Source organism: Melopsittacus undulatus, chromosome 6, assembly GCF_012275295.1.
Source record: "Melopsittacus undulatus isolate bMelUnd1 chromosome 6, bMelUnd1.mat.Z, whole genome shotgun sequence".
Classification (NCBI taxonomy): Eukaryota; Metazoa; Chordata; class Aves; order Psittaciformes; family Psittaculidae; genus Melopsittacus; species Melopsittacus undulatus.
The window spans coordinates 61256881-61269151 of NC_047532.1; the positions used below are offsets into that span (position 1 = coordinate 61256881).

Sequence of the window (12271 nt, forward strand, 5' to 3'; positions counted from 1 at the left end):
AGGTATTTCTACTGCTGAAATGATTAGAGTTAACAGCTTTTTCCCTCCATTTTATTTTACAGGGTCTCTTCATCTTCCTGATATATGGGGTGTACAACACAGAGGTAAGTCTGCTTGGAGTATCTCAAGGCTGACAGAGTGAATGAGAGAAATGACAGGTTTCTTATCTTGATAACTGAGGGACAAAGTTGGCTTTCCATATTAGTGTCCTACTGCCCTTCATGCTTGGACTAGCTTATATGCATCCCAGCTTACCATTAAACACAGACACCCTCAATAAAGGGACAGACTCATTTCTCATAGGCACTGACTAATATTTTACTGCTGCTTTAAGTTTTTTGAATTTCAGATCTGCCTTTTAACACGGAGCTAAACCTGACAGTCCAAAACTTTCATCATTTAATCTACATTTTAAAATGAATTGTGAGTTTATGTGCTAATTAAGCTCTTTCAGTTATAATGAGAACAAATTTTACTTCAAAATTTTGCTGGGTATTAAAAAACTGCATGAAATTCCTTTTTTTTTTCTTTTTTTTGTTCCCCCTCATCAATTATTTTAAATATTTTAAAGATATTAAGATCTGACCGAAGGCTTTGCATTGGTTTGGTCTATGGGGAAAGTACTTGATCTTTGCAGGTTGAACTGTCGAAAGGGGAAATAATTTTGACAGATAAAATATTAAAAAAGGAAAAAAAACTAATTTATGCACCTTGTTAAGTTACCTCCACTATGTTAATGATAAAAATTAGTGCTAATATGTTCAATTCAAAACTTTTAACCTAAGGTACTGCTGCAGTTTACATTTTAACAGTATTTGGAATTCAGGAGTAAAACTCCATAGAAGTGGAAAAGATTTTCAAAGTCAGTGATTAGAATTGAAGCAGAATTCTATTCAGATTTTCTTAGTATTCAAGGGAGCATACCCTATTAGAAAATTACTTTCACCATAAATAAAGTGTTGTTCCAAAATAATGCACCTTCGATCTTGTTTGTGATGACTATTATTTCTGTATATGCAACTAAACCCATAAGCATCATTAGTAGTGTGGGGTTTGTTGAAACAGTGGGCCATAGGTTAAAATTACAGAATCATAGAATGGTCAGGGTTGGAAGGGAACTTAAGATCTTCTAGTTCCAACCCCCTGCTGTGGGCAGAGATGGCTTACACTAGCCCATGTTTCCCAAGGCTCCATCCAACCTGGCCTTAAACAGTGGCAGGGGTGGAGCAGGGATGGATCCTGTACTCGAGGACCACAGTGGGAAACAGTGCTCGTGCACCAGCTCGCCAGTGTGCACTTACTGTGCCAGTGCTGTGTTTTTGGCTGGCACAAGGTTGAGTTGTGTGGATGCACTGGAGAGCCTTACATCTAAACTTGCAGCACCGCTGTGCAAGCTGTGTGTGAAGCACAATCCACTGACAAACCACACTTAAGTATTTTGTTTCGTATTGGCAGTACCTCACTTGTGGTAGTAACTTTGTTGACTGTGGCACTATATGCAACGAATGGCATTGTTTTGAGATTAAGGAAGCAATGGCCATATTATAATCTTTTCTAAAAGCCTCAGCATCCCTGCATTTGCATCATTTCAGTCAGAGCGCCCATCACACAGGCGCTGCGCACGTCGGGTGCTTTGCACGTACTCGGGCTGGGCGATGACATTAGCATAGGCGAGGCTGCACCTGTGACTGCGAATACCAGACGAGCCTGTCTCGCGGCGGGAAAGCCAGCGTGTGCTCGGTCCCGTTAGCCCCGCGAGCAGCGCCGGAGGCCGGAACCGCGATGTACCGGTTAGCGAGCACCACCTGTGGAAACCGCCGCGCTCCTGGATGGCAGGAAGGATGTCGCTTGCGCTATTCTTAGACCTGCGGCGGCACGTCTAAGGCCTCCCCTTACAACCTCGCCGTGGCGCTGTCCGGAGCTTCCACCTTGGCCGTGCGGCGGGGCCGAGCCTCCGGCTGGTCGCGACAGACACCCCGGGCAAAGGGGGCGGCGAGGTGCACCCTACCCACGCGAGCACGGCGGCAGCGGGCGGGAGCAATCCCCTCGCGCCTGCGCGGTGCTGGCCCGCTGGATAGCCGTGCGGCCAGGCCATACCCAGCGTGCCGCGCGGCGCGCATGTGCAGTGCCGGGCGCAGAGGCTGCTAATTCCATTGTGGAGCGGACGCGGCGTTATTTTTAACTGGAGGCGGCGGCGGGAGCCGTAAGTGCAGCCCGGGCCGGGGGCCGCCCGTCGGCGCGGGTGGGGGTGGCGGCGATGGGCCCGGGCGGCGGCTGTAGGGCCGCCGCGGGAGCCAGCCGTTGAAGCGGGCGCCCGCCAGCGAGGCAGCGAGCGGTGTCCGGCGGGCGGGCGGCGGGTCCCGCAGCCCCTCTGGGCCGCGCATCCTCTCCGGCCCGCCTTCCCGGGGGATGAAACTCGGCAGCGGTTTCCTCGGCGGCGGCGGCAGCAGCAGCAGCAAGAGGGCGGCGGCTATGGAGCCCACCTTTACCCCCGGCATGGTTATGTTCAACCACCGCCTGCCCCCGGTCACCAGCTTCACCCGGGCGGCCGCGCCCCCCCCGACGGCCCAACACCCCCCGCAGTGTGTGTTACCTCCGGCCTCCGCCGCCGCTTCCTCCACGGCGGCGGCCGAGCCACCGGCGCCTCCTCCCCCTCAGGACATGACTTTCAAGAAGGAGCCGGTGGGGGCTTTCCCCTCCGTGCCCTCCTCCTCGCAGAGGAGCCCCTGGGGCTTTCTGCAGTCCCTAGTGAGTATCAAGCAAGAGAAGCCCAGCGAGCAGGAGGAGGAGGAGCAGCAGTCGCAGCACCACCACCACTATGGGGGGCTCTTCGGGGGAGTGGGGGAGGAGAGGTCCCCCGGCCTAGGGAGCAGCAGCAGCGGTGGCGGCGGCAGCAACGAAGGAAGCGGCCAGAGTGTGATTCAGGACCTCAGCCTTCTTCATCACCTGCACCAGCATCCCCACCGAGACCTGTTACTGAGTGGCAGAGGCGAGGGCGCCCCTGGGAGCTCGGGTGAGCCAAAGCACGATGCCCAGGTCAAGAAGGCAAAGAGGCCAAAGCCAGAAACTCAGGGAATCAAAGCCAAGCGGAAGCCAAGCGCTTCATCCAAACCCCCCCTGGTGGGAGATGCAGAAGGTGCCATTGCGTCCCCCAGTCAGAAACCTCATGTCTGTGAACACTGCAGTGCTGCCTTCAAGAGCTCCTATCACTTGCGCAGACATGTGCTCATTCACACAGGGGAGAGGCCTTTCCAGTGCAGCCAGTGCAGCATGGGTTTCATCCAGAAGTACTTGCTGCAGAGACACGAGAAGATCCACAGTAGGGAGAAGCCTTTTGGGTGTGACCAGTGTAGCATGAAGTTCATCCAGAAGTACCACATGGAAAGACACAAGAGGACGCATAGTGGAGAAAAGCCATACAAATGTGACACTTGTCAGCAGTATTTTTCAAGGACTGATAGACTGTTGAAGCACAGAAGAACATGTGGTGAAGCCATAGGTAAAGCAGGGGCTGGAATGGAGCCCGGATCATCCAATAACATGGGTAGCTTGGCTGCATTGTCTCAGGGAAATACAAGTTCCTCAAGGAGAAAAAGTAAAACAAAAAGTACATCCACTGAAAACAAAGGAAATAAGTGTAGCAGTAAAGTAACTGAATCACAAATTACAAGTAATGTGGCCATGCCAAATTATGCAGTTGATATTCCTATTGTGTCTTCCAGTGGTGGTCTAGTTGGCACAGGTGTGGAAGAGCTTCAGAAGAAGGTGCCAAAGTTGGTCTTGAAAAAAGGAAGCAGAAAACAGACAGACAAAAACTACCTTAATTTTGTGTCACCACTGCCAGATATTCTGGGGCAAAAACCACTGTCTGGGAAACAGAGTGGCTCTCTTGGTCTAGTAGCCAATACTGGTGTAGAAACCATTGGCCTCCTCCAAAGTACAGGTGGTAAACCAGGTCAAATAAGTAGCAATTATGATGATGCCATGCAGTTTTCAAAGAAAAGAAGATACTTACAAACTGCAAGCAGTAACAGTGCCTTTTCAATTAATGTCGGACACATGACTTCCCAGCAGTCCGTCATCCAGTCTGCAGGTGTTAGTGTTATGGATAACGAAACTCCATTATCTCTTATTGATTCTGCATCTTTAAATAGCGAAATAAAGTCTTGCCACGACAAGTCATGTATTCCTGATGAAGTCTTACAGAGCCTTTTGGACCAGTACTCTCACAAATCAGAAGGCCAGAAAGAAGATCCTTTCAGTATAACTGAACAGCGTGTGGACTTGCACACCTCAGGAGAACATTCAGAGATGGTTCAGGAAGAAAACTTGAGCCCTAACTCTCAAACAGTTTCAAATGATAAAGCAAGCATGTTGCAAGAATACTCCAAATACCTCCAGCAAGCCTTTGAAAGAACAACCAATAGCACTGGTTTTGCTTTTGGACCCAGTTTCCAGTTTGTTAGTTTGTCTTCAACTCTTCATAACCACACTCTGTTTCAAGACAAACAGATATACACTACGTCACCGCTCGAGTGTGGTTTCAGCCAATCTGTTACCTCAGTATTGCCAACTGCATTGCCAAAACCTCCATTTGGGATGTTGCTTGGATCTCAGCCAGGCTTTTACTTGTCTGCTTTGGAGGCTACGCATCAACAGTTGACTCCTTCTCAAGAGCTGGATGATCTCATTGATCCGCAGAAAAACCTAGAGACTTCGTCTAACTACCAGTCGACATCTCAGAAACTGACTGGCCAGAAGGAACAGAAAAACTTAGAATCCTCAGCAAGCTTTCAGATCCCATCTCAGGAGTTACCTAGCCAGATAGATCCTCAAAAGGACATAGAGCCTAGATCAACCTACCAGATCGAGAACTTTGCACAAGCGTTTGGTTCTCAGTTTAAGTCGGGCAGCAGGGTGCCAATGACTTTTATCGCTAACTCTAATGGAGAAGTGGACCATAGAGTAAGGACTTCAGTGTCAGATTTCTCAGGGTATACAAATATGATGTCTGATGTAAGTGAGCCATGTAGTACACGAGTAAAAACCCCAACCAGCCAGAGTTACAGGTAAGGTCCCAGCTGTGACCAGGCTGTGGGGTCTTCTTAATGTAATTTTGTTTTACTTTGACAACACTGCCATTGGAATGTTTCTACACAGTCCTATTAAGAATAATGTAACATGCCCTTTCAATGCAACTTTTCATATTTAGTTTATTTTTAGTGTGATTTTTTTTAGATCTGTTTATTACGGTTTTTAATCAAAAGATCAATAGATTAAAATAGTGGTTTTGTTCAAGTGACAATGTTTAGCAATCAAATTTACATTATATAGATTGTCAGGGAATAGCCCAAAAGATTAAAATGCAAAAAAATAACTTTGTTCCTAGGACTAAGGTTTATTCTAATTGCTTTACTCTCAGGAAAGTGTAATGAAGCATGGGAATTCTATGCACCAGTAGTGTATTGGAACTTCCAATTTACAGATAGTGACAAATATATATCAGCTTTTTGAGGAAGGGATCTATGACATTTCAAATTGCTGTCTTTTATGTCTGGGCTGATATGAATTTTGCTACCTAAATTTTGTTGTTTTTAAAGTACCCTTGTTCTTCCAGGTGATGCTCATTCCAGGCAGGTGGAGCAAATATTCTTGGGTCTGTATGAAGAGCCCAGAATGGTAGCTTTAATATAAACAATAATGTCCCCAGAACTCCTATGTAAGACTGTAATTCCAGAAAGAGATTCTGTTGACACAAACCACGAGAGCAAAATGTGTGTGTCTGGTTCAGGTCTTTAGAGCCCCAACTTGAAACTACAGTCATAATCCAGATAGGCTTTTGGGATACATTATTTATTATACATGGTTCAAAAATGTTGGTCTCCTGCTCTTCCCCTTTTCCATATCCTTTTAGTGTATAAGGTTCCCTCTCTTTTGTTGTGCTTCCAGGTCCTCTGGAGTTAGTCCTGGGGTCTGTTTTGCTTCTTAATTTACATCTTCCCTACCCACCTTCTCATCTCAATAGCTAGCATTTAAAAAGATTTACATTCCAGAACGTGCTTATCTTATTACGTACTTTCTGATGTCTTAAATGGCATCAGATGATGAACAATAAACACCCATGTTTTAAAATTATGTCAAGGTTTCCATGTACAATAAGAAATAATCTACTCCCAATTGTACATACTAAGGCCCCTGTCCTGCATCAGGATCAGTGAACACTGACCCCTCTGCCCAGCAGTCTAACAGTGGTGTCTTTGGAGCGCTTTACAGTAGGTATGTAGGGGTTTGCAGCGGTTCATCATTGCAGGCTCTTAGGGCCTAAGGCTGCAATTCCATCAAAGGCTTCTGGTGATGACATTGACTACAAAAGTAGAATTTGAGTGGCCTGTTAATATCAACAGAACTTTTATTTGGAATTATTGCCTTACTTTATGTATATTTTGTGGTACATTATTTATTATATGTGAATCCTGATAAATGCCTGTGGAGCCACGGAAACCTGCTAGAAATACTGGTGGCCATTCAAAGCTGCTGAAAGGCAGTGGCACTGTTCTAAACCACTTTTTGCAAATGTATTTTTTGATTAGTTTTTTAATGTAATTTTGGTGATGTTTATGCTGATGGTTTTTTATGTACTCTTGGTGATGTTTCAGTCTTACGTACTTTCCTGGTATCAGAAAAGTACCAGTGGTTGTTTGCAGTCTTATTGTGTAATCAGCCTATTACAGGCTTCCATGTATAATAAAGTTATTAACATTGTGCAAGTGTAAAACACTTCTGTTATGAAAGTGGTGTATTATTAAATGAATTGTTACAAAAATCCTGGGTAATTTTTCCTGTTGTCCCTCACCACTAAAAATTGAAACCTGAGCCCACTTGTAACCTCTTTTACTAGGTGAACTATCGTCTCTTTTTTTCTTACTAATCTAGAGTTTGTTCTCATAGAACCCATGTAACTCCATTAACCTTTTCTTTATACTTGATTATGTATTTCACCCTATTTCAGTTTAAATAAGCAAACGACAACTGTTCTCTAAACCCAGAACCCGGCCTGTTATCAGGGATGGAAGAATCCATAACCTTTTCATTTATTTTACAGAGGTTATAATTTGCATTCTTTATATTGTGTGTAGTAGAAGTTGCATATGTATTGTTCTGGCTGTTTGCTTTAACTTAATAAAACCCATTATTTAGAAAATCATGAAGGTATCACTTCTATTATCCAGTCACACTTCTGAGAATCTATGAAGACAATGTTATGACATTAAATTTTGAGAAGGAATAATATAACTTACACATTTTCAGCTAATTTTCTTCTTTCAGTTTCTGTTTGGATATTTTGAATGCACTGTTTTAGAAATTGGGACTCTAGCTCATACCTTCAACCTCCAAGGCAAAACCTAATTCCTTAAAGTGTTCAATATAGGCTCATCGTTTCAAATCTTTTGTCTTTTTAAATATGGTTTTGGTTAAAAATGGATAAACTGCATATTGTTAACTTCAAAGACATTTTGCAATTACTGGAAATCCAGGATGGCACATAGAAAGTACAATTTTGTTTAAAGATTTTAGGAAGTCCTCTATCTGTTTTTATTGTGTTGCTCTAGGTTCTGCATTGTAAGGAAAGCCTAGTAAAAATGTTACAGCAAAATCCTTCAAAGCATTTTAAGGAATCTGAAGATAGTTTATGAATTTCCTTCATCTGTATTTCTCTTCAAATTTGCATGTGGATCCAAGTGTAGCAATGCTGAAAGTTTCAAAATGGGTGAAAAGTAGAGTACTGAAAAACAGAAGACAGCAGATTAAATAAAGACAATAACATGGACCAAAAAAGAATTGTTGGCATACTGAAAAGCAAACAAGGATGTAAAACTTTACAAAGTAAATCTGCAACATGCTAAACGTTTAATATTTATAACATTCCTAAGAATCAGTTAAGAAAATCTGAGGGAGAAATGACTGGATTTTTGAACATACTTTTTACAGCTTAGTGCTTGTTCAAAAATGTTTCTGGATAGAACAGAACTTTTCCTAATTTAATATGGAGTTCAGATTTATTTTTCTTCACATAATGAAGGTTAAGGATATGGTAAAATACATGGAAATCAGCATATGGCTTTGCCTTCTAGATGTTAGAAACTAGAACTCCATATTTAGTAGTAAGCCTATAGACTAAAGCTTTAGGGGTGTGCCAGTGAGAGAAAGAAAAAGGAAAGCAAAATGGCCCTTGAGATTTTATTTTACTGCTGTAGTTCCTGGTTTAGTCTTTTGTTGTTTTTAAAGGATGAAAGAGGAATGATAAGCTGTTTCCTACTGCTAACAGGAGTGTAAAGAAGAATTTATATATATGATGATAGAAAATGGTTCATAAACTGTTATGCCTCTTATTATAGTAGCTTACATGACAAGTTTTTGATTTGGAGCTAGTGCACTATGGTACTCTGAGTCTGTATGCCCCAAGCCACTAAAAGTATGTGTCTCACCTGCCTGCAGATGATCTAGAATAGCTTGCTAAAACTTCTGGTAGTTTCTGAATTATTTAAATTTGACAGAGTTTTGGGTAGTGGGTGAAATCTTAAGAGTAAGAAATTAGTGAAGTGAAAGGGAGTTGAAAAAAAGGTGAAAATACAGCGGTGCAAAGGGAGATCACAGTTTCAGGTTATGAACTACTGATGAAGAAAAGCTGCCTGATACCTCATGAAGACCTTGAGAAGATACTGGAATAGTTCAATGTATTCCATTAGTGGGGTTTTTTTGTTGTGTCAGCTGTATGGTCTTCCCTCCTCCCCTGGTCCCTAGTATTATATGATGAAAACTATTTGTTTGATGCTTCTGCTTTTATCCCTACCAATTTGAAATCAGTGTTGCTCATGTGAAGTTGCAGTTGTGACTGTGAAAATGTTTGTTATACCTGAAAAGATATGTGTGCAAATGTGTAAGTTACTACCTCACAGTTTTCTGTTGTATATGTTGAAGGTCACTTTAAAATGGAAGATCCTGATTTTAGCACTGCTGACTACCAGCTTCAAACATTTGTGCTGGAATTTTCCAGGCTTTGTCAGTCTCACACTCCACATACTATCTTTCTGTGGGAAACTTCCGCAAAATTGCTCACATATTTCCTAAAATAAGATTAAGGAAGAAAACTCTCTTGTTCCACTGGTGTTTTTGTCCCATGCTTCTTTACAAACAAATAGGAATCACACCCCCTAAGCTAGCTAGGGCTTCATACTAGGTTGGTGGGTGTCCCTTCTTGAATCACTGTTCTGGAAAACCTGATAAAAATCAATTAGGAGTTTCTGAAAATGATTGTACAGTCAGAGATTTGAAAGTTTGGTGGCTGTATCTCCAAAGATGATCCCTCCAGGGTAATGGATCAAGCTGTTATAGTTGTTTGGTATGTTAGTCTAAATGGCAATTACTTCTAATGTGTCCTGCCTATATTTTTTTGTACAAACACTCAAGAAAGTAAAGTTTAATGTGCACAGAATTTGGATCACAGGATGTATGCCCTGTTTACCAAATGAACAGCTATGATACATTTTGTTATCCATGTTGTTAGAGACCTATTTATTGCGTTTTCCTTTTCACTTGCAGTTAAAGTCCAGATTTATTTCAGCATTGTTTGTTTTCTCAGAGGTGGTAATGTCTGGCTACATTACAAAAAAAAATGTTTTTTTCATATTCTTGTACTGATATCCTAATTTATGGGTTTTATAGATCCTGACACTAAATATTTACCAGTTTCATTTTTGCACCTGTGACCTGGAAGGATAGGTACTGGAATTTGATCTCTTTGACAGTGACTGTAGTTGGTGTAAGACTGTTCCTTGGTGTAAGACCCATACTGTTCCAAACTGAGTCTTTGTGGAGAAAAGTTGAGGAATAATTACCAGCTTAGTAAATGTATAATTGCTGATTTTCTAGAACGAAGTAGAAAGCTGTGGGGCAGAGTCATGGGGCAATTTAATTCTTTAAGGTGACATTTAGGAGCCTCAATCACTAGCTGTCTTTTTGTTTGTTCATCTTGTGTAAATCTGGCACCTGCAACAAATTAAATCAGGTTCTGCCAGTAGCAGCCACATTAAACATAATCCTGCTTCATTCTCTCAAGTGCTGTCATCCTATTCGTTGTGGATGCAAAGAGCAAGGCAGTGTTGCTTGGAAAAAATACTGTGTCATCATGTAATCAGTCTGTCACAATGTACGTACAAGATTAAGGATTAAAAGGAAGTTTTAAGTTCTCTCTTTTTGGTTTTTTTTTTTTGACTTACAATTCTTGGTTCATAATCTTTATAGTAATGTAAGCTTTTGTATTTATCATACTACTGTATTTTCATACCCATATTTGTCAATACTTTGGTTTTATTAAATTCCAGTGAATTTGGTAATTTTAAACCCAAGGCTGTCCTAAGTAATGGTATGATGCTGTGTTAGAAAGCTGCTTGTGTACTTGGGGACTTGGTCTGAAATGTGATAAAATGTTATCTAGCGAGACTCGCAGAAGTAGTTAGGAACTAATTTAAGGATGAAATAAATAGTATCTTATTTAGTGCTACAAATATCAAAACATTCTGTGTGTTAGTGTGCCAAATAATGATGGTTATGCAGGATCTGCAGCAAGCATCAGATACTCTGTAGCAGCATGTGTGCCCCCTTCAGTGCTAAAACCTACTTTATCTAGACCTATGTTATTATCATTTGGAATATTCCTATTTTCTTGTTCAGCAGGAACCTTAACTTTGTGCTATGGGCAAAAGAGATTTCATTTTGATTTTTCTCAAAGGCCAAAAGACTGTTTTTAACCCTACAGTTTTTCCTTGGAGTGTGGATTTCTCTGTCTGCTTGTATTCTGTTCCCAGTGAGTAGGAGGTTAGAGTCTTGATTGGGACTGGATGTGTGCAAGTGCAGGCTTATGGCCAGAAATTATATTAATTGTAAGGATGGTTCAGTCTGCTCAAAGATTCTGAATATTTTTTTCTGGAGGGGGAGAAAAATCTCACAGGTGGGAATTTTTTTGGATGCTCTTATGTTCTGAGATATGTGGGAATAAAACTAGGCTGAGACCCGTTTTGAAGAGCAGAATTTACAAATCCATGTACAACTCCATGAGTGATGAGGTTTAGGATCGCTTTAATTTGCCTTCCTGTAATGAGGAAATATATAGATGTGTAGTGAAACATTTTGCATGTTTTGCTGAGGTGCTTTAAATTATGGTGAGTAAAATATGCCTATGAATAATCTTATCTCTTAGACAAAATGAAATTCTAGAATGAAAAACATATTATCTTAGTGTTTGGTAATACTGGAAAATGAGTCTAATAAGGATTAGCTTATGCAGCTGAAGAGTGTGTATGTATTGTTAGTTTACGGTTGGAATTTGGTCAGGGTGGTGACAACACATTTACTTACAGAAGCTCACAGTCCTCTGTATCTTGCAAGTTAGTAGTCAACCACACGGTCTTGGTAGGAGTAACATGGCCTTCCTTTGTCAACTGAGCTGTGGTCATTGATTTGGAATTGTGAGAGACAGTGCAGCAAACTCCATTTCCTGGAACACCTAGGATTTGTTGTTTGGGTTTTTTTAAGACCTTTGAAGCCATTTCCAAATATTGATTCACTTTGTGACAATGAAATGCAGGTATCTGTGCTACAATTGTGCTATCTTGGGTGTGGTCAGCTTTAGTCCAGAGGGTTATTCAACAGTGATCAATGGAGGTGTGTCACTGAAGATATTCCACTATTTAGTTTAAGAAATCTGTCAGCCTTAGAAAGCTAGGTCAAATTATAACATGAAGCAGTTGATGTACTTGGTCTGTCAAACCTATAATCAAACACTTGGTGATCTTAGTGTAGACTTTTAAGTCTGTATGAAAGGTGTAAGTGATTTAAAAGTTTTCCTCAGCATGTCTAATAATTTTTTTTCCAGGTTTACCTATAGAATAGTCATTTAATTATTATGACACATAATAGTCTGGGGAGATGAGGATTAAACCAATTACTCGTATTAAGATGTTGGAACTTGGATTTTTTAAAGAGATTTTTGTGTAGGTACTGTAAAATTGATTATGTATTTCTCTTGGAGTTTAGAGAGGCACTTCAGAGTAAAAGTGTCACATTTTTTTTACATTGTCCTGGAAATCATACTTCACACGTATTAAGGGTGATGGCAAATGGAGTAAGACTTCTGGTAGCTAAAATCATCATATATTAATATTTTAACACCGTATTCTGATGCTTGGATGTTTTGTTCTTACAATGAAGCTAA

At 41.4% G+C, this 12271-nt stretch overlaps 1 protein-coding gene across 1 annotated transcript; it reads left to right on the forward strand.

Moving 5' to 3' along the window:
* The first annotated feature begins 2409 nt into the window (after positions 1–2409).
* Positions 2410–7180, forward strand: ZNF281 (zinc finger protein 281). Its single transcript, XM_034064342.1, has one exon. It carries the CDS (start codon positions 2410–2412, stop codon positions 5071–5073), a length of 2664 nt encoding a protein of 887 aa, XP_033920233.1. The 3' UTR covers positions 5074–7180.
* Positions 7181–12271: the final 5091 nt, after the last annotated feature.

Coding starts and splice junctions, on each gene's coding strand:
- ZNF281 (XM_034064342.1), top strand. CDS start 2,410: ATGAAACTCGGCAGCGGTTTCCTCGGCGGCGGCGGCAGCAGCAGCAGC.